General features: G+C 42.4%; 1 protein-coding gene across 5 annotated transcripts in view; it reads right to left on the bottom strand.

Annotated features, from left to right (window-relative positions):
• The window catches only part of st3gal3b (ST3 beta-galactoside alpha-2,3-sialyltransferase 3b), a 91,023-nt gene that overhangs the window by 37,800 nt on the left and 28,725 nt on the right, over positions 1-24,498 (bottom strand). For 3 of the 5 annotated variants that reach the window (XM_035800562.2, XM_035800563.2, XM_035800564.2), the window contains 8 exons: positions 22,552-22,605; positions 20,520-20,567; positions 17,194-17,236; positions 15,863-15,955; positions 9,565-9,659; positions 1,299-1,362; positions 1,126-1,221; positions 727-913 (listed from right to left, as the gene is read on the bottom strand). In XM_035800562.2, the coding sequence (XP_035656455.1) occupies positions 727-913; positions 1,126-1,221; positions 1,299-1,362; positions 9,565-9,659; positions 15,863-15,955; positions 17,194-17,236; positions 20,520-20,567; positions 22,552-22,605 (680 nt within the window). The remainder of the gene's footprint in view (positions 1-726; positions 914-1,125; positions 1,222-1,298; positions 1,363-9,564; positions 9,660-15,862; positions 15,956-17,193; positions 17,237-20,519; positions 20,568-22,551; positions 22,606-24,498) is intronic. The other 2 variants (XM_035800565.2, XM_035800566.2) reach the window with 2 other exon arrangements.

The raw sequence follows: 24,498 nt of genomic DNA, 5'->3' as shown, positions 1-24,498 counted from the left end.
AACCTACCCTGACTGTGGTAGAGTAACTGCAGACTGACGAGAGTGCTTGTGCAAGCTCTTTCAGTGATACAGGATTGTCTGCGCTCCTCCCTGGCAGAGATAAGGAAAAGCTCATTCAGTCAGCCAGACCCTCGGATTAAGAGGCCAATTCGCAGGCTGTCACTCAAGCATGGCAGTCAGTGGCTCGTCAAAAGAAAGGACAAAGGTCCTTAAATGGGAAAATCGTGTTTTATTTCTCACCAGGGCAGAATGAAAAGTGGAGCGAACATTTGCTCAGATTGGTTTCTCAATCAAGCACAATTTAAACCCTATTTTTCGTAACCATGAGGAAATGGGAAAGTATTGTGAGAACCCATAATATCCACATCTAGTAAATGTCACAAGCCGAGCAAATGACTGCAACAGAAGATGCCGTATAGTGTCTATGACCATAATGGCTTTTCTAAAACACCACTGGTCACGTGGTGCCACAAAAAGCACTCAAACTATCAAAAACATCCAGTGAGATTCACGTTTATGTGGTCGCCTTAATGTTATGATAGATGGAGAAGCAATGGAAGAGACCTAGAAAGATGGTGGGACTGGACATTTTACAGAAGAATGCATACTCTTTCAGGGCAGCTGAAGTGCACCCAACCACTAACAAACATGACCAACTCACTTTTTCTTAGCGGTCCAAATGTATATATAAAAAAAAGTAACAGTCAGCCTTGAGGTATGCCTCACCAGTTTCTCTTTGAAGACCATTTGTCTGAGCCACTTGAAGTCCAGCGGTTTGAAGGCGGAGAAGACGAATAGCGAGTCCTTTTCGTAGCGCTCAGGCTTCTGAATGGCCCCCTCAGGGTAGGTGATGCGCATGGTGGTCTTGGTGCCCACGTCCTTGCCGAAACCAGTCACAGGAGCCTCGTTCAACCTGCGTTTAGAGAAGAAATGCTATGGGGTGAATACATTGTGTGTTGACATCACAACAATCTGCGGCTGGCACCCAGGCTACCAAACTAACACCAAGTCCATTAAAGTCTACCCAGTGTCAGAGTTCAAAAGGAGGAACTGACATTCAGCAGAACTATCATCTTTACCCTCTTAACTGGCATCATGTTGCCCTTCCATTGGAAGTAGACTCACCTCACCACAATGTCGTAATCATCTATGCGCGAGCCCAAAGACTTGTTGGCCAGGATACCACCATTGCCCACAATAATGCATCTTTTACAACCAAGACTGGAAGAGAAGAACATCTGAGGGGTTAAAAACTGTGTGTGCAAGCGAGTGCGCTACTTAATTCCTATGGCAATTACCTGTCAAGGACTTCACCCAAGCCATAGTTCTTTGTTGCAGTTAGAATACTGTCTATGATTCTTTCTGCAAAATTAAACGGGAGAGAAAAAGACAGTTTAGATATCAACTACAGTTCATTGTTGTTGCTAGGTCACAGACAAAACCCCTCATGAAAAGGATTAATAGCTCTTCTTTAATAACAAACTGTCGAGGACTTCAACGCCCAGAAGACAATGTAACAAGCTAGGTGGTCCTTGGGAGAAGGTCTGGAGGAGAAAATGTTCCTAACCGTTTATTAAAATGACAGATAAGGATAAGCCACGGGCCCGGGGACAGTAACATTGGAAAACCATCAGCCCTTTCAGGAAGGATGAATCCGGGTGAAACGCTGCCCGTAAAACCACTCAGTGAGGAATGCCGTTTTCAAACAAGCACATTCTCCCGGTTGAAGTGTGCTGCGCTAGGGTTCTCTCAGTGTGGACGCGGAGCTGGGTCTGGTGGTGTGAGATACGGGGATGTTTAGCCATAGCGTGCATTCCTGCCATGTTCCAGAGGGTATTCTAGCGGAGTCATGACTCTGGTGTTTAAGACACATTTGTCTTCGCTCCCCCACCCCCACACAGCCCACTAGCACCTCTTGACTTTTTCCTCCTCATATTAGTCATAGGTCTACCATAGATCAGGATTTATATCTAGGTTGTGTGTCCAATTTATCCAACAAGGTAATATCCAAATGAATCACTCGCTTGTATAATCACATTTCAGTTGCGTGCTGGATCTATTTGTTAAACAACTGATATGAAATGTCATTAGGCTCAACCACAACCCCATGTAGGCGTCTCATTTGCTTCTTGCAAGAGTAATGCAAGTAGGCCTACAGCTTTATCCCCTCTAACGAGCCTCGTGATTAAACAGCACAAAATGAGCAGTGGCCCATTGTTTGGACGCGGCGTCGAAGTCTGGCATCAAGCATCACCCCGGTCAGCATAAACAGAGGACCAGACCACACCCGACTCAATAGGGTGAAATCAACCCCTCCGGGACAGGTTTCTCGAAGAGAGACATTGCGCTAATTGTTATGAGCACCCAGGATAAACACTTCAGCCAAGTATGTCTAGGCGGCAGCTCAGATAAATGGCCGTCGTCTTGAAGTACACTTTTCTGGCGAAGGAAAATCTTCAGCTGAAATGTGGAGGAGGGGTTGGAGGTGTCACTGAACATGATCTCAACGTTCTGCTACAGAGTGCTGCTTACACAAGGTAAAGGGAGACAAGTGAGACTGGTCAGTCGAACATGAAGAAATACATGCAAACATACAATGCTTATTGAATCATTAGGGATTTCCAAAGAGCATAACTGCACCCAGGCCAGACATATCTAAACTTTATAATATAGCTACAGTGGGGGGAAAAAGTATTTAGTCAGCCACCAATTGTGCAAGTTCTCCCACTTAAAAAGATGAGGCCTGTAATTTTCATCATAGGTACACTTCAATTATGACAGACAAAATGAGAAAAAAATCCAGAAAATCACATTGTAGGATTTTTTATTTATTTATTTGCAAATTATGGTGGAAAATAAGTATTTGGTCACCTACAAAGAAGCAAGATTTCTGGTTCTCACAGACCTGTAACTTCTTCTTTAAGAGGCTCCTCTGTCCTCCACTCGTTACCTGTATTAAATGGCACCTGTTTGAACTTGTTATCAGTATAAAAGACACCTGTCCACAACCTCAAACAGTCACACTCCAAACTCCACTATGGCCAAGACCAAAGAGCTGTCAAAGGACACCAGAAACAAAATTGTAGACTTGCACCAGGCTGGGTAGACTGCTTGGTTTGAAGAAATCAACTGTGGGAGCAATTATTAGGAAATGGAAGACATACAAGACCACTGATAATCTCCCTCGATCTGGGGCTCCACGCAAGATCTCACCCCGTGGGGTCAAAATGATCACAAGAACGGTGAGCAAAAATCCCAGAACCACATGATCTGCAGAGAGCTGGGACCAAAGTAACAAACACACTACGCCGCCAGGGACTCAAATCCTGCAGTGCCAGACGTGTCCCCCTGCTTAAGCCAGTACATGTCCAGGCCCGTCTGAAGTTTGCTAGAGAGCATTTGGATGATCCAGAAGAAGATTGGGAGAATGCATTATGGTCAGATGAAAGCAAAATATAACTTTTTGGTTCAAACTCAACTCGTCGTGTTTGGAGGACAAAGAATGCTGAGTTGCATCCAAAGAACACCATACCTACTGTGAAGCATGGGGGTGGAAACATCATGCTTTGGGGATGTTTTTCTGCAAAGGGACCAGGACGACTCATCCGTGTAAAGGAAAGAATGAATGGGGCCATGTATCGTGAGATTTTGAGTGAAAACCTCCTTCCATCAGCAAGGGCATTGAAGATTAAACGTGGCTGGGTCTTTCAGCATGACAATGATCCCAAACACACCGCCCGGGCAACGAAAGAGTGGCTTCGTAAGAAGCATTTCAAGGTCCTGGAGTGGCCTAGCCAGTCTCCAGATCTCAACCCAATAGAAAATCTATTGAGGGAGTTGGAAGTCCGTGTTGCCCAGCAACAGCCCCAAAACATCACTGCTCTAGAGGAGATCTGCAAGGAGGAATGGTCCAAAATACCAGCAACAGTGTGTGAAAACCTTGTGAAGACATACAGAAAACGTTTGACCTCTGTCATTGCCAACAAAGGGTATGTAACACAGTATTGAGATAAACTTTTGTTATTAACCAAATACTTATTTTCCACCATCATTTGCAAATAAATTCATTAAAAATCCTACAATGTGATTTTCTGGATTATTTTTTCTCATTTTGTCTGTCATTGAAGTGTACCTATGATGAAAATTACAGGCCTCATCTTTTTAAGTGTGAGAACTTGCACAATTGGTGGCTGACTAAATACTTTTTTGCCCCACTGTATCTATTCTAGGTGTCTTTTAAAGAGAACATTATGGTCTGCTCAGTTGGTCTAGGCCAGTGGTTCCCAAACTTAGTCCCGTACCCCTTCAAACATTCAAACTCCAGCTGCGTACCCCCTCTAGCACCAGGGTCAGCGCACTCTCAAATGTTTTTTTTTTTGCCATCATTGTAAGCCTGCCACACGCACGCACACACACACACACACACACACACACACACACACACACAATACGATACATTTATTAAACAATAGAATGAGTGGGAGTTTGTCACAACCCGGCTCATGGGAAGAGACAAAGAGCTCTTACAGGACCAGGGCACAAATAAAAAATATCAATAATTTTGCTCTTTAGTTTATCATCTTACATATAAAACCTTATTTGTTCATCGAAAATGTTGAGTAACTTACCACAGGTTAATGAGAAGGGTGTGCTTGAAAGGATGCACATACACTACCGGTCAAAAGTTTTAGAACACCTACTCATTCAATGGTTTCTCTTTATTTTTAATTCTACCATGGTAGAATAATAGTGAAGACATCAAAACAATGAAATAACACATGTTGTAAGCAAAAAGGTGTTTAACCAATCAAAATATATGTTGTATTTGAGATTTTTTAAAAGCTTTACCCTTTGCCTTGACAGCGTTGCACACGCTTGGCATTCTCTCAACCAGCTTCATCTGGAATGCTTTTCCAACAGTCTTAAAGGAGTTCACACATATACTGAGCACTCGCTGGCTGCTTTTCCTTCACTCTGCGGTCCGACTCATGCCAAACCATCTCAATTTGATTGAGGTCGGGGATTGTGGAGGCCAGGCCATCTGATGCAGCACTCCATCCCTCTCCTTGGTAAAATAGCCCTTACACAGCCTGGAGGTGTGTTGGGTCATTGTCCAAATGATAGTCCCACTAAGCACAAACCAGATGGGATGGCGTATCTTTGCAGAATGCTGTTGTAGCCATGCTGGTTAAGTGTGACTTGAATTCTAAATAAATCACAGACAGTGTCACCAGCAAAGCAGTCCCACTAAGCGCAAACCAGATGGGATGGCGTATCGCTGCAGAATGCTGTGGTAGCCATGCTGGTTAAGTGTGTCTTGAATTCTAAATCAATCACAGAGTGTCACCAGCAAAGCACCCCCACACCATAGCACCACCTCCTCCTCCATGCTTTACGGTGGAAAATAAACATGCAGAGATCATGCGTTCACCCACACCACTTCTCACAAAAAATCTCCATTTGGACTCCAGACAAAGGACGCATTTCCACCGGTCTAATGTCCATTGCTCGTGTTTCTTGACTCAAGCAATTCTCTTCTTCTTATTGGTGTCCTTTAGTAGTGGTTTCGTTGCAGCAATTTGATCACAAAGGCCTGATTCACGCAGTCTCTGAACTGTTGATGTTGAGACGTGTCTGGTTACTTGATATCTGAAGCATTTATTTGGGCTGCAATTTCTGAGCCTGGTAACTCTAATGAACTTATCCTCTGCAGCAGAGGTAACTTTGGGTCTTCCATTCCTGTGGCGGTCCTCATGAGAGCCAGTTTCATCATAGCGCTTGATGGTTTTTGCGACAGCACTTGAAGAAACTTTTAAAGTTTTTGACATTTTCCGCAATGACTGACCTTCATGTCTTAAAGTAATGATGCACTGTTGTTTCTCTTTGTTTATTTGAGCTGTTCTTGCCATGATATGTACTTAAAATTCTAAGGCACACCTGCTAATTAAAATACATTCCAGGTGACTACCTAATGAAGCTGGTTGAGAGAATGCCAAGAGTGTGCAGAGCTGTCATCAAGGCAAAGGGTGGCTATTTGAAGAACCTCAAAAATATTCTGATTTGTTTAACACTTTTTTGGTTACTACATGATTCCATATGTGTTATATCATAGGTTGGATGTCTTCACTATTATTATACAATGTAGAAAATAGTAAAAATAAAGAAAAACCCTTCAATGAGTAGGTGTTCTAAAACTTTTGACCGGTAGGTTAACTCCGCAATGTTGGGTTGTATTGGAGTCGGTCTAAATCACTTTCCACAAACAGTCTGTGCCTGTATTTAGTTTATGCTAGTGAAGGCCGAGAACCCACTCTCACATAGGTATGTGGTTGCAAAGGGCATCAGTGTCTTACCAGTGCGATTTTCCACAGCAGGATACTCTGAGCGCAGCCCAATCCAGAAATCTGGCAGTGGCTTCTGATTACATTTCCACAGAACCGCTTGTTACAATTTCATTGAGGCTCTTTTGTTCAGATATCGATAAGTGGACTGGAGGCAGGGCATGAAAGAGATAATAAATCCAGTTGTTTGCTTGTGTCATCCTTTTCAGGAAAATGCCTGCATAATTGCACACCAAACTCAGGTGCTTCGCTATATCACATTTGACATTGTCCTTAAGCTTGAGTTCATTTGCACACAAAAACATCATACAATGATGGAAATACCTGTGTGTTGTCCTTGTTAATGCAGACAGAGAAGAGCTCCAACTTCTTAATCATAGCCTCAATTTTGATTCAGAGCATTCAGCTGAGAAAAAACATCACCCAGATAGGCCAGTCGTGTGAGAAACTCACCATCATGCAAGCAGTCAGACAAGTGAACATTATGGTCAGTAAAGAAAACTTTAAGTTCATCTCCCAATTCAAAAATATGTGTTAATACTTTGCCCTTTGATAACCAGCACACTTCTGTAGGTGGTAAAAGCGTTACATGGTCGCTGACCATACCATTGCATCGTGCAGAAAATACACGAGAGTTCAGGGGCCTTGCTCTAACAAAGTTAACCATTTTCACTGTAGTGTCCAAAATGTCTTACAAGCTGTCAGGCATTTCCTTGGTAGCAAGAGCCTCTCGGTGGACGCTGCAGTGTACCCAAGTGGCGTCGGGAGCAACTGCTTGCACCTGCGTTACCACTCCACTATGTCACGGCTTTTGCGCCATCAGTACAGATACCAACATGAGCAGCAGCTACGTTTAGCTACATACAGACCGTTAGTGGAATTCCCGTGAGGGAGTAATGGTTAATGTGATTGGATGTTAATTATTTGACTAGGCTACCTGTATTTGACATTGTGTTGTTATTTCGCTAAACACTAGATGGTTCAATTTTATTTTTGGCAGTGAAACGAGGCTACTCAGGTGAGAGAAAAAAATATATAAATGAACTGTTTGAAAATGTGATAAAAAATATATTTTATTTTTATTTGGTGTACCCCCCCACCCCCCGACGGCATTGCGCGTACCCCCCAGTTTGGGAATACCTGGTTTAGGCAATCCAAAAGCTTATACCAATATATAGGTCCAGATGTCAAAAAGGTCTGTGTGAAAAGACGGCCCCCCCATGCTTGCTTATAGTATGATGGAGAGGCCAGAAACCACATGAAGGATGGAGGTTTCCCCTGTGTTTCTAAGTCTAGCAAACAAGCCTGCTTGGCCACAAAAAAAAGTACAAATAAACTTTTATTTTCAAGGTTTCTATTTTTTTGTTCCTAATTTGGAATCCTTTGTGGAGTTCTATTCAAGGTCCACACGTATCACCTCTCCACATGAATACAGCTAAAAGGGAAACCCCACTGCAGTCACAAACCGTGGAGAAAACAGAAACCAGGTGTAGCGCATTTGCCTTTGAAAACCAGCATGCGAGTGTGGGGTAGAGGGCTCTTGCCAGAGCACAAAGGTAACATTCAGTGTACCTTTACATGCACTTCGCTCCTAAGTGTTGGAAATTGAATGATAGAGTAGCCTGAAATCATGCTCCATCTTATCTTCCCAATTCCGATCGCATGATGTGCTCATGTTTGATTCGTAAAATGCATAGATTGTTGACGGACCCGTCAGTGAGCTACCTAAACCCATATTGAGATGTGGATAGGTGGAATTTTGCTTTCTGGGAATGCTATTAAGTCCGGAGGGCATCACTAGAAAGTTGGCTGTCAGAAATACTACAATGTAAACCTACTTTTAAACCGTCTGTCTGCATATTTCAAGACATGGCATATGGGGGTGTAGTGAGATACCCGATGGATTTGACAATTCTCTTCTCAAATGTTTTTTTTTTAAATACTAAAACTGCGGAAATTAATCCGCCATCAATAACAATGGATAAATCTAAGGATTAATTATTAAAATTTTGAAAGTGCGTGGGCTAAGGAACGTAATAAAATGGTGCAGTTTCAGACCATGTGGCGGAAAGTGATGCGGGCGTTGGTGATGGAGGTGTGTGCTAGCGGGTCTGGGCAGGTGTGATGTAATTGTTGTCGTTTGTAATGTTTATAAAATAAAAGCTGACAAAAAAAATGAATTAATAAATAAAACAGGAGTCCCCATTCAAGTCAATGATGGCATAATGGGTGGAATGGCAGCCATTACGAGTGTACCCATAGAAGCAAAGCTATGTTGAGACAACGGGATTCTAATATCCCATAACTCTTTTCAACGATGGGACCGGCTATGCAAGTTAGCAACGGCGCTGGTCTCAGATTTGTGACGACGTTGTCTTAACCTGTATATGTTCAACCAATGAGCAAATTAGGAAGTCAAATATGTGCTATGATTTGTTGATTCAACTCACATTACAAAAAAGTACATTCCATTGCATGAGCCACATCCGTTAAGGTCATTTGAATGAGCATTCTACATTTCCATGGAAATGACTACATCACAATACCAGCCAGACATTGGGATTGTACCCATGAGTATGCCAGTCAAGTTGCCAGGGTTAGAGGTTCCAAGCCTGTTCTATTCACTCTATTTATGTGTGCTGCTCCTGCATTTTGGTCATTCAGTCAGCTGTTCGATATCATTTTTAATTTTAATCTAATTTTATTTTAATGACGTTCTTCATCCATAACAGTTGGTTATTGTGCCAGCCCTACTGCGTCACAATTGAGGAAAGATGGGTGTTGAAGTTGAAGAAAAAGCCATAGAAGTTTGTAGAAGTTCAGAGAAACTGAAGTGTTGTCTCACTGTCTAGATGTAGCAAGAACCGTCCTGTAATATCCAAGCATCCCATTCTCACCCTCTACCCAGGCAATGGCACAGTCAGTGGCAGTGTGTGTAACCATCAGAGAGCATGACAGGAGAAGCGTGAGATCAACCCAAGTAGGCCAGGGGGGATGTTCTGCCAGCTCTATCACAAAGCGTGAAGATGCACTAACTGGCCCGTGGTGATAAGGATGGTAGAGCTCTGGCACCCTCTTCTCTTTAGCTTACCTATCAAGCCCAAATCATCATCTATACACAGTTCCAAAACCACCATGACAAGTTAATGACACACCCATTGCCATCAATGAGATACATGGAATAATCAAATCTGTCTAATGCTAGAAGCACAATTTGTCTTACCTTGTGTTTTGAATCCAAATGGAGGCAAGTAATTGCGAACTTTGGCCAGCCGCTTGAAGTTCCGGTCGAGAAACATGGGAGCTGGCTTCATGAACCTGTGAGAAGAACAGTAGAAAGAAGAGAAGGAGGGATTACTGTAAAACTTCAATAAATAGCCTGGCATTTTAAATCGCTGAAGAAAAACAGCACTTATTAGAGACGGGCTCCTATTTGAGCCAAGCGTCGATTTACCTAAAACTACTTAGGGATAGGGTCTAGCGCCTGTTACTCAGGCCCAGAAGCCAGGATATGCATTGGTAGCATTGGCTAGAAAACACTGAAGTTTCTAAAACGGTTAAAATAATGTCTGGAGACTATAACAGAATTGATATGGCAGGCGGAAATCCGAAGATGTATTATTTATTTGTTTTAGCTCCCAGGCTCTTATAATGGGTTTCTATTGTTTCTATGTAAATCTGTCTGCCAGAATGCAATTCCCATGGCTTCCACTAGACGTCAACCATCTTTAGAGGTTTCAGGCTTTTTTTTTCTTTTTTTTAAACAAACAAGTATTTGGAGTTTTGGTGAAGAGACCACAGGTACAATATCAGTCTTTCAGAGCGCTCGGAGGAGGGCGTTCGGCTACTAATTTTAGTTTCCTATTGAACATACTACTTTCCGTATTAAATATTATAGTTTATTTACATTTTAGAGTACCTGAGGACTGGATAGAAACTTTGACTTGTTTGAATGAAGTTTAGCGGTCGCTTTTCTGACTCCTTTGTCTGCATGTTGAACGAGTGGATTACAGAAATCGATGGCGCCAATTAAACTGACGTTTTGGGATATAAAGGAGTTTATCTAACAAAACGAACATTCATGTTGTAGCTGGGACCCTTGGGATTGCAAACAGAGGAAGATCTTCAAAAGTAAGTGATTTATTTAAAATCGCTATTTGTAATTTTGTTAAGCCTGTGCTGGTTAAAAAAATTATGTTGATGTGGGGCGCTGTCCTCAGACAAACGCATGGTATGTTTTTGCGGTAAAGCCTCTTTGAAATCTGACAAAGCAGTTAGATTAACGGGAATTTAAGCTTTTAAATGATATAAGACACGAGTATGTTCATGAATGTTTAATATTACGATTATTTATTTGAACTGCGTCCCCTTCAATTTCACCGGAAATTGGACCCTCCAATTTCACCGGCGTCCCGCTAATGATACACACAGCTTTTGTTCAATAAAATGTTGAAAAGACTACCACACTGTGACCCCATATGACCTGTATAAACATTATAACAAATCCATCGCAGATCAGACGTGCAGACTAGGCTGCAGACTATCATACACACCTGATTTTGCGCTTCAGCACCATGGAGAGCCCCGAGAAAAAAAAAAAAGATTAGGGACGGGGGACGCAACAGCTAGCAACAATGACAGAACAAAAAATACACGTTTAATGCACATGACCGTGGGAATATCAGAGCCGTGTTCATTGTAACCTCGTAAATAATTATTTTATACCCCAGCGTTTATTTGAAAACGTGTTTATTTGCTGAAACGTGTGCTCGGCTATCACAAAGGGCAGGCGGCCATTTGAGACTGCATTTAATTGAAGTCAAATAATATAAAACATGTAAAACAGTTTGTCTGTCAACTCATGAGAAGTCCAGCATGACTCAATTTAACAAAAATTTGCCTACTGTGTTGCGATGTCCTCTCGTTTCTAGATGCAGAGTTCAACAGCGAGCCCTTTCCTGTCGCCAGATATTTAGTGAGAGATTCACCATAGATCGATTGCGGTGTTCATCAAGTTGAATTGAGACTTGCCAATGAGCAACAGAGTTTACCTGATAACCCAATACACAGGTGAGTGAGTTATCAAGCAGAGTACGTGGGTCTGGGGGTACACAACCCTGATGTCTCTCTGGACACTAACTTAGATGCTGACAGTTTCTTTCTAAAAGCGTTTCTTCCACCCAAAGAAGCCTATGGCCCCCACTTAACTCTACCGTGACCCTGGGGCTCTGGTGTTAATTCCTCGCCAGGAGTTAAAGACACTGGGCCGTAAGAGGAGACGCTTGTTCCACTCATCAATCTAACCGCGTCATCCCACTTTTCCACTCCCCCCATTCACCGAACCCATCCCGTTCACACAGGGTGCAAAATGGGTTGACTCAAGGAAGAGAGGAAAATAGAGAACAAGTCTGCTACATGTACTCTTATCGACAATGTTTCTTCCCAGGAAAGGCCGAAACCATTCTTGACACAGTCTGGGTATACATGTCCTGACGATGTATTGATGTCAGTGTTTATCTGTCCCAGACGATTTGGGAAGGGATGTTGAGGAAATTAAAGCAGGCAGTGTTGATTGGTAATGTTTGCAGAAACAGCCGGCGCACGAACAAAGTTCTCCTACGCCAACCACTATTTGATAAAGCACTCCTCTCAAATAAAAAAAGAGCCACTTCCCCTGGTCAGGCCTCAGACCCGGGCTGCACGTGCTGCTTCTGGAAGTGTGGCCGGACGATGGATGTCTGTTTTTATGACCCGCTGTCTCGCTGGGGAGAGCACCAGGGTCCTCGTTTAACAAGCCTGCGCCTACAACGCTCCGCTTTTACAGCTCGCACTTAAGGTACTCACAACACGCTCGCAGATTGGGGTTTAAACAAGGGTATTAGGTTCTAGGACGGTTTATATGTCATAAGTGATTATTGTGGAGAAATTCATTGTATGATTAGTAGCTCTTTTGAAAAATGTGGTCGTGGTAGAAAAGTCATCAGATTAGATTGAAGTGATTCTAGTCATAAAAATGTGTATGGATAAACATGACATGCTATACTATATTGTAAGCCCATTTTAAGTACTTACAAGGGAAAATCTTTTTGCATCCTATGAAAACCTACACAGCATAGAGGACCAATGTGACAGCGAGTGTTAGTGTGTGAGACTACTAGTTCGCTGTGATTACACAGCGAGGTCCCCGTGGTGTTTACACTGACAGCAACAAGACTTTCTCTACAACTCACACAGGCCTGGGACGCAAACCAGGAGGAACTCAGGCTGGCTTCACTAGGCTAACCCCCAGGGGGGCTGCGTCTATATCCACGGGTTGTCTTAACGAACAACTAGTTACGGCTGCCCACAGTGCACCCAGTCAAGATGGCTACTAACACCAAAGGAATCCGATTCCGCTATCAGGTCAGCAAACTTCACATCCTACTAATCGTGTCCGAACTCAAATGAGCAAACACGGTTTACAAGAGGAGCCACTCCAAACTCCTTAACTCCAAACTCCTTAATTGCACTTGATGCACCCAAGAAAGAAAGAGTAAACAGTCATGTCTGGCACATCACCTGACAGAAACAGACGGGCAAAGACCCTTGCCAAAACAAACCCCGACTCATTAACGTGTGGCTTCAGGGGCCGAGCCGGGCATTAAATAACTTGGACTGTCAAGAGTATCCTAGCCTATGGATGGACAGACAGTGGATAGTTTGCTTGTCTTAAAGAGAGAGTGCTCCCAAAACAGGAGGCCCAGGCACATTGTGCTCATTTCCTCTCACTGGGGGCCATATTTTCATAACCGCGCCGCCCAAGTTCACCGCCAACACTTGATTTAGAGCTCCAATACAAACAGTTTGGCGTGAGGGGAGGGGAAGCGTTGAAAATAAATTGGATTCCATTGGGCAGGGCCTTTTGGAAGAGGACAAACATGGAGGATGGAGATGATTAGGGAGGGACCTCAAATTCAGGAGGTTAAGGGATCTGGCCAAGTAAATAACCATCAGTTGTTTTTACTACAGACTAAATTAATTTATGCCAAAATGTAATTTACCAAAAATAAAATGCTGGCTACATCTTTACATGCATTATTATCCAATTTGGCCATGAGAAACCAAAGATGGGATTCAGATCTGGATAACAGAGCTGGGGTTGCCACTCCTCTATGAGAGTGGCCTGACATGGAAAAGTGGCCAAGAGGTAGCCGTTTACAGACATACAGTGCCTTTAGAAAGTATTCACACCCCTTGATTTTGTTAACATGTTTTTGTGTAACAGACTGAATTTAAAATGGATTAAATTAAGATTTTGTGTCACTGACACTTTGTATTCAGGACAAAAAAATTGTTTGGGGCAAATCCAATACAACACATTACTGAGTAACACACTCCATAGTTTCAAGCATAGTGGTGGCTGCATCATGGTATGGGTATGCTTGTAATCGTTAAATACTAGAGAGATAAAAAATAAACAGAATGGAGTTTGCTTTCCACTTAAAACGAGGCCAAATATACACTAGAGTTTTTCATCAAGACCACATTGAATGTTACTGAGTGGCGAAGTTCAAGTTTAAACTTAAATTGTCTTGGAAATCTATAGGAAGGCTTGAATACAATTGTCTAGCAATGATCAATAACCAACTTGACAGAGCACGAATTTTCAAAAGAATAATGTTCTAATATTAAACAATCCAGGTGTACAAAGCTCTTAGAGACATACCCAGAAAGACTCACAGCTGCAATCACTGCCAAAGGTGTATTGAATCACAGGTGTGAATGTTAAAAAATGTGTGGTATTTTGTGTAGATGGATGAGAAAAAATATTTAACCCATTTTGAATTCAGGCTGTAACAATTTTGGGGGGGAAAAAGTCAAGCGGATTTGGCATCTGTGTTTGTACATGTCATGTACGACCAATCATCTGTGTTTGTACATGTCATGTACGACCAATCATCTGTGTTTGTACATGTCATGTACGACCAATCATCTGTGTTTGTACATGTCATATACGACCAATCACGTTTTGCTTTCCCCAATTACACATGACAAACCTCAAACTCTAGGACATCTAACAGATACACCCAACTTTGTCACTCTAAGCCATTAATAGTGCTAATTGAACTGTGTGTGACTGAAGTGAACGTGGTAGTAATCAATGCAGTCCCAAGCAGGTGCTCTCTGTTGTAGGGAACTTTGATCTGAAAACGTGTGGCTGATTAGAGGAAGTGGTTGGGAGTCATCGTTAACACACAGCCTCCTAGTTGGGAGGGCAGTTCCCTGGAAACCAGGGGGCTTTTTTAACGACTGCTCTAATTTAGCAGAGCCCCAACGCAGCTCTTCCAAGTAAGCCCTTTTCTCTCATAATAATCATAAGCCTATTTGTGTAACGCCTCAACGGCCCCTTTTGGTTTCCGTACGAAAATCTATTATCTACACAAAAAATGCCAGTCTTTTCTGTTCAGAAAGTATAACACACAGAATAAAATAAATATCAGGATATCTTTAATAAAGCTGTCACAGTCATTGCTGGTCTAAGCGAATATGAGCAATCAATACGAGACACTATTAGCCATCTTTTCACAGACTATACATCAACACAACCTCATCGTATGTTGAGATGGAGTCCCCATCTTCCACGTTTAGGAGCAGCTGAGTAAAATGCCTTGGGAAAATCGTCTGCTATGTGGAAAATGTTCCTCTATTGGCCATAGCTGATGAGGCCTCATGGAATAATGACCTATGGCTAGAGAGAAGGGTGGAGGGATGGCATCAAAGGCCCAGTGACATCACGGAGGGCCGTCAAGTGTTCCGTGGATTGTGTTTGAAGGAGGAAGTGATGAGTCATGCCCTCCTGGACAGGAAGTCGGTGCCCCTCCGACAATAAGCCTCTGAGGCACCGCTGGTGACCATTTCAAATGGGGAGAGGATGGGGGTTACGCTGTCCCAACAGAGATGCTTTTGTGTTCAGAGGGCTGACGGGGAAATGGTATGAAGTTTGTGGTGAGGAAATGAATGAATGAAACATGACTGAAAACTAAAAGATTGTGTGGAAATGTGGGGCTTTTATGTTACGAGCCGTTCCCCGTAGGCCATGCGGGCTGGAGTAATGACATAACGTCTCCAGGGAGCGTCTCAATAGTCTAGAGTGGCTGCCTTTTCCATCTCCACTGAACTGAACTATGGCATATGCCTACTGTGAATTTGCCTTCATCTTACCTTTTTTTTTTTTTTTGTTTGTTTAAGCTTTATTTAACCAGGCAAGTCAGTTAAGAACAAATTCTTATTTACATTGACGGCCTAGGAACAGTGGGTTAACTGCCTTGTTCGGAGGCAGAACAACAGACCTTTACCTTGCCAGCTCGGGGATTTGATCTGGCCCAACGCTCTAACCACTAGGTTACCTGCCGCCCCAAGTTTTCAAGTCAGTGCAAAGTACAAAAGGGGTGGAGACAAGGAGAGGAAGCCTCTTAAGACTGTTGAGATGCACCCAATGACTAATCAATCCCTGAAGCGAGAACAGAAGGAGTTTTGCTCACTTTGGATAGATGGCGGTCATCTTGGCCGCTGCGTAGCCCGGCTTGCAAACTCCTTCGCTGAGGTTGCCATACTTGTACGCCAACTCCGCTGGCCTGTAAGTGGCGCCAAGAGGGGAGGATAAAGGGGATTAGATGAGACTGAGAACAACGTGACATGATAACAAGCAGTGTTTGCACTTCTACACATAATCCAATTTAGACAAAGATCTCCCTGGAAGACAGAACTAAAAACAGTTTGATATGCCCCCTTAAGCCCGTCCTATGCTGTTCCTGTCCGATTTAAAAAGGTAAAGTAGGGACTAAGAAGCTCAAGTTCAAACCAGCCCCTTGTATCTCCTCCTAACTGCGATCATACTCATTAATTACCTGCTATATGGCATGAGACTAGTTCAAATAAACAGGGGGAAAGGAGGGAGGTCCCAGCGTTATGGGAGGCCTATCTGTCACACACCAAGTCAGTGTTGATAAGATGGGAGGGTATGGCAGGGGAGAGGGGCGTGGATGGACAGGCTGTAGCTGGAGTGGACTGGGGTCTCTTGCTGACATGCTATCTTTGCTAAGTCAGAGGGAGCGATCAAAATTGGTGACCACTGCTGTAGGCAGTTGTATTAGCAGCCCCAGATAAGAACCAGCATAACCCTTCTCCTGAAGTTGTGCTTATAGTGTGAATATATGGTGAGGGCAGATATGCCCTCAGAGGCCAGCGTGATGATGAGAACATGGCCTGTGAGCTAGGGGACGAGGGACTGGGGCCTCCTATGAAAGTTTACAGTGGGAGTGCAACACACACACAAACATAGCTGAGCTCTCACGCCAACAAAATAAAATTACACAAGTTTGCATATAAGCCAGAACCAGCACCTCCATTTAACCCACAAACAAACCTTTACACTCATTAAGCCATATAGAGATTCATATGGCCATTACAATTCAACCCAGCACACCTGCTTGGTGTCAAATTGGGCAAAATAATCCCAATTAATGTTTATTTGAATGGATTGATGGATGTGAGATTAATAAATCACAAATTCAATGTCACATTTGATTAATTATCCCAATGATTACATCTATTGGGCTACGTGTAAATCTAAGAACCAGAGTCGATCTAAGAATACAACTAATATTCAGGATGCCATCTCCAGTTCAGTTTCTGATTTGTTTTTGTTCAAACTGAATATAGCCCATTCTTATGAGGGGAGACGTCTTGGTTATAGCTAAGTCCATTCCTTAAAAAGAAAATAGCCTCGGACAACCAACTACAACAATCAATTGGAGATGAGTAACCAAACCCTATTGGTTTAAAATGATAAAATTGTACTTGTTTTACTTACAACTGTCCATCCAGCTTCAGCAGAAAGCCCTGCTTATCATACACTAGAAAAAGAGATAACTGAAATTAACAAACAGGAGTCAAAACGGCTTGTGAACTCGGACTCGTCCCATACACGGGAGACAGAGTGATCATCCATCCTCGTGTTGAATGTAGTTGTACATCTCTCGCCAAGTAAACAGCCTGTGCATTTTCAGAAAGAAAAAAGAAAAGAAAAGCAAAACACTTGGTTGAAAGCATTAGGGTTAGAGAGTGTTTTTTTTGCGGCCAGTCAAACAAGCGGGGGGGGGGGTGTTAAGGAAAGCCAGCCAAAAACATTCCCGCTGAGGTTCAAGTCCAAATGACAAGTTAAAACAGCAGTTGTGGTTCACCTATGGAGGAGAAGCGTGTGGGGTCGGGTCCACAGGTGCCGTTTCAAGCGTAGTTGGCGGTTAGGCTTTTTCAGCAGAGCGGGGGAAAGAAGCACAAGCCAAATGTGCCTTTAAAAAGATCTACCTGCTGTTTTCCCCTGAGACAAGAGAAAACTGTTAACAGCTTAGTCATAGTGTGTCCTTCAACATGGAAATTAATTCCACAAGACAGTTATTTGAATTCCACTTCAGTCCGTTTGTGTACACACGTATCCAGCATTGTGACCTGGACGTGACTCGGCATGACGGCAATCTACTACGAGGCATGCTGACTTAGTTTATATGTCATTCTGTCAAACCGTTAGGTCTACAGAATGCCCCAGGTCCCTGGAACCAACTGCTACTGAAGTATTGACATTTTGCCATGTCTCTGTAAAATACCGCAAAGACTTAGAGTACGTTACTAGTGAAGCTCTAAAAGTTCTGCAATTATCCATATCTTTACCATTACTCACAACTGAACAGCATCTTCCGATGAAGCCAGTAAATACTATAGGTTATATATGTGATGAAGCCAGTAAATACTATAGGCTATATATATATGTGATGAAGCCAGTAAATACTATAGGTTATATATGTGATGAAGCCAGTAAATACTATAGGCTATATATATATGTGATGAAGCCAGTAAATACTATAGGTTATATATGTGATGAAGCCAGTAAATACTATAGGTTATATATGTGATGAAGCCAGTAAATACTATAGGTTATATATGTGATGAAGCCAGTAAATACTATAGGCTATATATATGTGATGAAGCCAGTAAATACTATAGGCTATATATATGTGATGAAGCCAGTAAATACTATAGGCTATATATATGTGATGAAGCCAGTAAATACTATAGGCTATATATGTGATGAAGCCAGTAAATACTATAGGTTATATATGTGATGAAGCCAGTAAATACTATAGGCTATATATGTGATGAAGCCAGTAAATACTATAGACTATATATGTGATGAAGCCAGTAAATACTATAGGTTATATATGTGATGAAGCCAGTAAATACTATAGGCTATATATGTGATGAAGCCAGTAAATACTATAGGTTATATATGTGATGAAGCCAGTAAATACTATAGGTTATATATGTGATGAAGCCAGTAAATACTATAGGCTATATATGTGATGAAGCCAGTAAATACTATAGGCTATATATGTGATGAGGCCAGTAAATACTATAGGCTATATATGTGATGAAGCCAGTAAATACTATAGGTTATATATGTGATGAAGCCAGTAAATACTATAGGCTATATATGTGATGAAGCCAGTAAATACTATAGGTTATATATGTGATGAAGCCAGTAAATACTATAGGTTATATATGTGATGAAGCCAGTAAATACTATAGGCTATATATGTGATGAAGCCAGTAAATACTATAGGCTATATATGTGATGAGGCCAGTAAATACTATAGGCTATATATGTGATGAAGCCAGTAAATACTATAGGCTATATATGTGATGAAGCCAGTAAATACTATAGGCTATATATGTGATGAAGCCAGTAAATACTATAGGCTATATATGTGATGAAGTCAGTAAATACTATAGGTTATATATGTGATGAAGCCAGTAAATACTATAGGCTATATATGTGATGAAGCCAGTAAATACTATAGGCTATATATGTGATGAAGCCAGTAAATACTATAGGTTATATATGTGATGAAGCCAGTAAATACTATAGGCTATATATGTGATGAAGCCAGTAAATATTATAGGTTATATATGTGATGCAGAAAACATGAAAGGACAGCCATTTCAAAACATGCCTGTTACATAAATGACGCCTCATCAAAACAATACAATTAGCAATTGGGGAGAAAAGGGTGAAAGGGAAGTAGTTCTCACCACTCCTGTGGTTGTGCTACACTTTCAGGGGGATGCTAGAGAAGAGAGAGAGAGAGAAACAGGTGGATGGGGGCATGGGTTTTAATGCAGCGGCTATGAGTGTGTGTCGGTGGAAGGAAGCATGTTGTAGCCTGAGCTGAGCGGAGAAAGCAGCAGGACCTTGCCTGTACAGCACAAACCTTAGCCACTGAAACCACCAAGCTGATGCCTTCAGACTGTGTTGCCGCCTAACCTTTATGCCTCTTTTCCATGACTGATCCAGAGGTACTCTCCTGGTGATCACCAACAGAGGGCGCTGTTGAATCACATTTAATACAAGCGACATGAATAATTGAGCTATGCCTTATTTGCTCCATCCACATTGGGTTTGGGGATATGTGGTCAAAGTCGAGAGGAGTCTACGTGCAGCTCACAGTTGTGCTCTTTTCGGATCAGACAGGCTGAAACTCCCCCACTCACTCGTGTCTGGGGTCCATCCAATGTCTAGGGTATGCATGGTTGTTGACTGGGTTCAAAAAGTCGGAGAGAGATGGTGCCACATTTGCCTGTAAAACAAATTTCTCGCTCGCCATCCCATCTCAATAGGACGCCTTTCAAAAATCGGTTTAGGAGCATGTCCAGTAGCCCTTTCCAGGGAAAAGGGTGCCAAGTGTGTGGCCTTTGTAAAAACAGTGGGCAGCGACACAGAGCCCTGCAGGGAGTCTGGCCAAGCACGATGTTGGGAGGCGACACAGTCCAATAATGATGAGCAGTGACTATCAAATGAAAGACTGTATTACAGAGTAGAACAGTTTTTCAAAGACCAGATTTACTGATCGTTTCTCCTGCTTGCCTTTCAATACCACCACATGCTCCATGTAAGCATTTTACTTTCTAATTGGGATGATGTCGACTGCAGAGAAGCTCTATTGGCACAAAACAAAAGGAGCGTGAACTTTTAAGAGATGAGGGAACCCCCCGAACACGGCCGCTGAGGTAGAATATGCTTTTCAGGAGGCACTTGGAAGTGTATTGTTGAAAAGGGGTGAGAGGAAAGGGGGGAAAGGTTTGTACCTGAGCCTACTATTCGTCCCACGGTGAGAGCAATTTCCGCTTCCAACTCTGAAACACAAGAGGGTCAGATAGACCCAGTCGGTGGGGGTTACCATGGCAAACAGTGTCCGCAGCCAAGGAAGGAAGGAGGGGGAGAGGTTAGTGGCATTAGAACCCAAAGTTTTATATATATATATATATATATATATATATATATATATATATATATATATACACACACACACACACACACACACACCCGTTCAAACGTTTGGGGTCACTTAGAAATAAATGTCCTTGTTTTTTAAAGAAAAGCACAGTTTGCGCTGTTCTGTGAAGGGAGTACCGTAATTTCCGGACTATAAGCCGCTACTTTATTCCCACGCTTTGAACCTCGCGGTTTATACAATGACGCAGCTAATTTATGGATTTTTCTCGCTTTCACAAGTTTCATGCCGCCAAAAAACTGAGCACCGTCACATAATGTGACATAAAATCGAGCGCGCTCAAACTTCCCATCATTCTGATTACGGTAGTAATTTTGTCACCCTCATCATGGCAAAGACACGGAGAAATGCATATGATGCAGCTTTCAAGTTGAAGGCGATCGATCTGGCTGTTGGAAAAGGAAATAGAGCTGCTGCATGGGAGCTTGGCCTTAATGAGTCGATGATAAGACGTTGGAAACAGCAGCGTGAGGAACTGACTCAGTGCAAAAAGACAACAAAAGCTTTCAGAGGGAAGAAAAGCAGATGGCCCAAAGTATTTGCAGCCACTCGACATCAGTGTAAATCGTGCATTTAAGGTGGCGCTCCTTGTTCAGTGGGAGGCTTGGATGACAAGTGGGGAGAAATCCTTCACTAAAACGGGCCGCGGGCGAAGAGCATCTTATGGTCAAGTCTGCCAGTGGGTCCTGACAGCGTGGAGCATTGTCAAAAAATCTACTATCATCAACGGGTTTCGAAAGGCTGGACTGCTGCGTGTTGAAGGGGCAGCATGAGCTCAGCGGGGTATTTGCCTCCGGATGAACAAGCAGTGTTTCGTTAAAGCCTATTTATTTTTGTTACAAGCCGTGTTTAGTTTAAAGGCTGTGTAAAGTTCATTTGTTTCAATGTACCGGTACACACCTGCGGCTTATAGACATGTGCGGCTTATTTATGTACAAAATACATATTTTTTAATAATTCAGTGGGTGCGGTTTATATTCAGGTGCGCTTAATAGTCCAGCAATTACGGTAGTACAAAGCGCTGTATAAGATCTTCAGTTTCTAGGCAATTTCTCGCATGGAATAGCCTTCATTTCTCAGAACAAGAATAGACTGACGAATTTCAGAAGAAAGGTATTATGTTTCTGGCCATTTTGAGCCTGTAAATCAAACCCACAAATGCCGATGCTCCAGATACTCAACTAGTCTAAAGAAGGCCTGTTTTATTGCTTCTTTAATCAGCACATAATTGCAAAAGGGTTTTCTAATGATCAATTAGCCTTTTAAAAAGATAAACTTGGATTAGCTAACACAACATGCCATTGCAGCACAGGAGTGATGGTTGCTGATAATGGGCCTATGTAGGTAGATATTCCATTAAATCAGCCGTTTCTAGCTACAACAGTCATTTACAACATTATCAATGTCTACACTGTATTTCTGATCAATTTGATGTTATTTTAAAAAATTGACCCCAAAAAAATGCTTTTCTTTCAAACCAAGGACATTTCTAAGTGACTCCAAACTTTTGAACGGTAGTGTGTGTGTGTGTGTGTGTGTGTGTGTGTGTGTGTGTGTGTGTGTGTGTGTGTGTGTGTGTGTGTGTATGAAATGCACCTTCCCGGTTATTTTAGTGTTTGTTATTGTGGTTTCTGAACAGTACAAGGAAAGACCACAGTAAAGAGTGAATGAGCACATTCTCTTCAGAAAGACATAAGGAGAGGATAAAACGCAAGGCTTTTGATGTAGTGTTAGCAGACAGTTGATGTTCCAACGTGAGCCCCTAAGCATCCCGATTGCACCACTTTCCCACTTGTCACCCAGTGAAAGAGGGCTAGCGCCTCTACCTGTGGTGCTTTGACCTTTAGACTGGAATATGATAGTGGGTTCCGAATCAATCTCTGCAAACAAAATGGGTTAGAGGACATCAGAGGATCCAGAATGGCAGCTCACTCGTGCCATTGCCGGTGAGCTGTTGGAGCAACTGAGACCAAGAGGGCTCGACAGGAAAAGGAAGAGTAGGCCTGGGAGACAGAGCAGATAAACAAGCACAGAGACGGATAGAAAACAAATGAACAGAGACACAGCCACACACAGCTTGGGCTCAAAGTGAACATAGTTTTTTTGCCCTACAAAATATTCTCAAGACAGAGGAGACTACTCCTAAAGTCCATGTGATTTTAAGACAAGTTGGACTGGCCCATTTCTGAGGTCGTATAAATGTAACCATTGCCTATCAGGGCGTGTAAAACTGTTTAACTTAATTGAATTAACTGCGGACCCACCCTGACCTTTGAATCCCCCTGCCCTGTTTATGAGGGTTTGTTATCTTTAGCAGTTGGCAACAGGTCCACATTTCCTTTCCACTTCCCCTTACAGATTAGTCTTTTTAATTTATATTTCAAAGAGATAAATATGGCGAACTCTTGCATACCGAGAATCAGGTTCAAACAGAACCATCCCATGTCTTCACGAGCAACAACATATTCCTCTATCAAAATGAGCAGAGGACAGCTGTCGTGTTCTTTTATCCAACTGCTGATGATTAAGCACAACCAACAGACCTCTGCTGAACAATGAGACAGGAGTCATGAATTGTATTCTGTTTGATCATTAAAGCAAAGCAGGAGGCATGGCTATTCTAGGCCGGCAAACCCTGGGTTTTGTTTGGTACTAGCCTAGTATTTAAGTGCACAAAAAATGGCCATACTAGGGATGTAACGATGCACTGGTGCGCACCGGTCCCCAATTCAAATGTTTAAGATGCATTGGTCCGCAGACCCCAAACTAAACCAAATTAACCCATACATCGGTCAAAAACAATCCATTCAAACGTTACGAATCCCCGATTCCCTTTATACAGTGCCAACAGAAACTATTCACACCCCTTGACTTTTTCCACATTTTGTTGTGTTTGAATCTATTTTAAATTCAGGCTCTAATGTAGATTTTTTTTTGTCACGGACCTAAACACAATACCCCATAATGTCAAAGTGGAATGCTTTTTGTTGTTGTTTTTTTTGTGTAAATTAATTTTTTAAAATGGAAAGCCTGAAATGTCTTGAGTCAAAAAGTATTAAACTTCTTTGTTATGCAAGCCTAAATAGGTTCGGGAGTAAAGTCACATAGTAAGCTGCATGGACTCACTCCGTGCAATAATAATGATTTTTGAATAACTACATCTCTGTAGCCCACTGGTCCCTCAGTCGAGCGGTGAATTTCAACACTTTGGAGGTTTTATCAACACATTGCCTCGAGTACTCGCGCTTCAAAAACTCTCCACCATTGTTACTTTCCCTTCCAGGATAGCTAAAAGGCCCTGCCCCGACCCCCCTTCGGAAAATCAGAGCACGACTCCATTCTGCTTCTCCCTTCCTATAGGCAAAAACTCAAACAGGATGTACCCGTGCTAAGGTCTATTCAATGCTGGTCTGACCAATCGGAATCCATGCTTCAAGATTGATCACGCGGACTGGGATATGTTCTGGGTTTCCTCTGAGAATAACATTGATCTATTACACGGGCACGGTGACTGAGTTCATTAGGAAATGTATAGGGGTTGCTGTTCCCACTGTGACTTACACTATCCAAACCAAAAACCGTTGGTAGATGACAGCATTCGCAAAAAACTGAAAATGCGAACCACAGCATTTAACTACGGCAAGGTGACTGGGAATATGGTTAAATACAAACAGTGTAGTTATTCCCTCCATAAGGCAATCACAGGCAAAACATCAGTACAGAGACAAAGTGGAGTCGTAATTCAACGGCGCAGACACGAGACGTATGTGGCA

This window comes from Oncorhynchus keta, chromosome 23 (assembly GCF_023373465.1).
Source record: "Oncorhynchus keta strain PuntledgeMale-10-30-2019 chromosome 23, Oket_V2, whole genome shotgun sequence".
Taxonomy (NCBI): domain Eukaryota; kingdom Metazoa; phylum Chordata; class Actinopteri; order Salmoniformes; family Salmonidae; genus Oncorhynchus; species Oncorhynchus keta.
The sequence above is the reverse complement of the archived record's forward strand: the minus strand, read 5'-3'. Positions and strand labels throughout refer to the sequence as shown.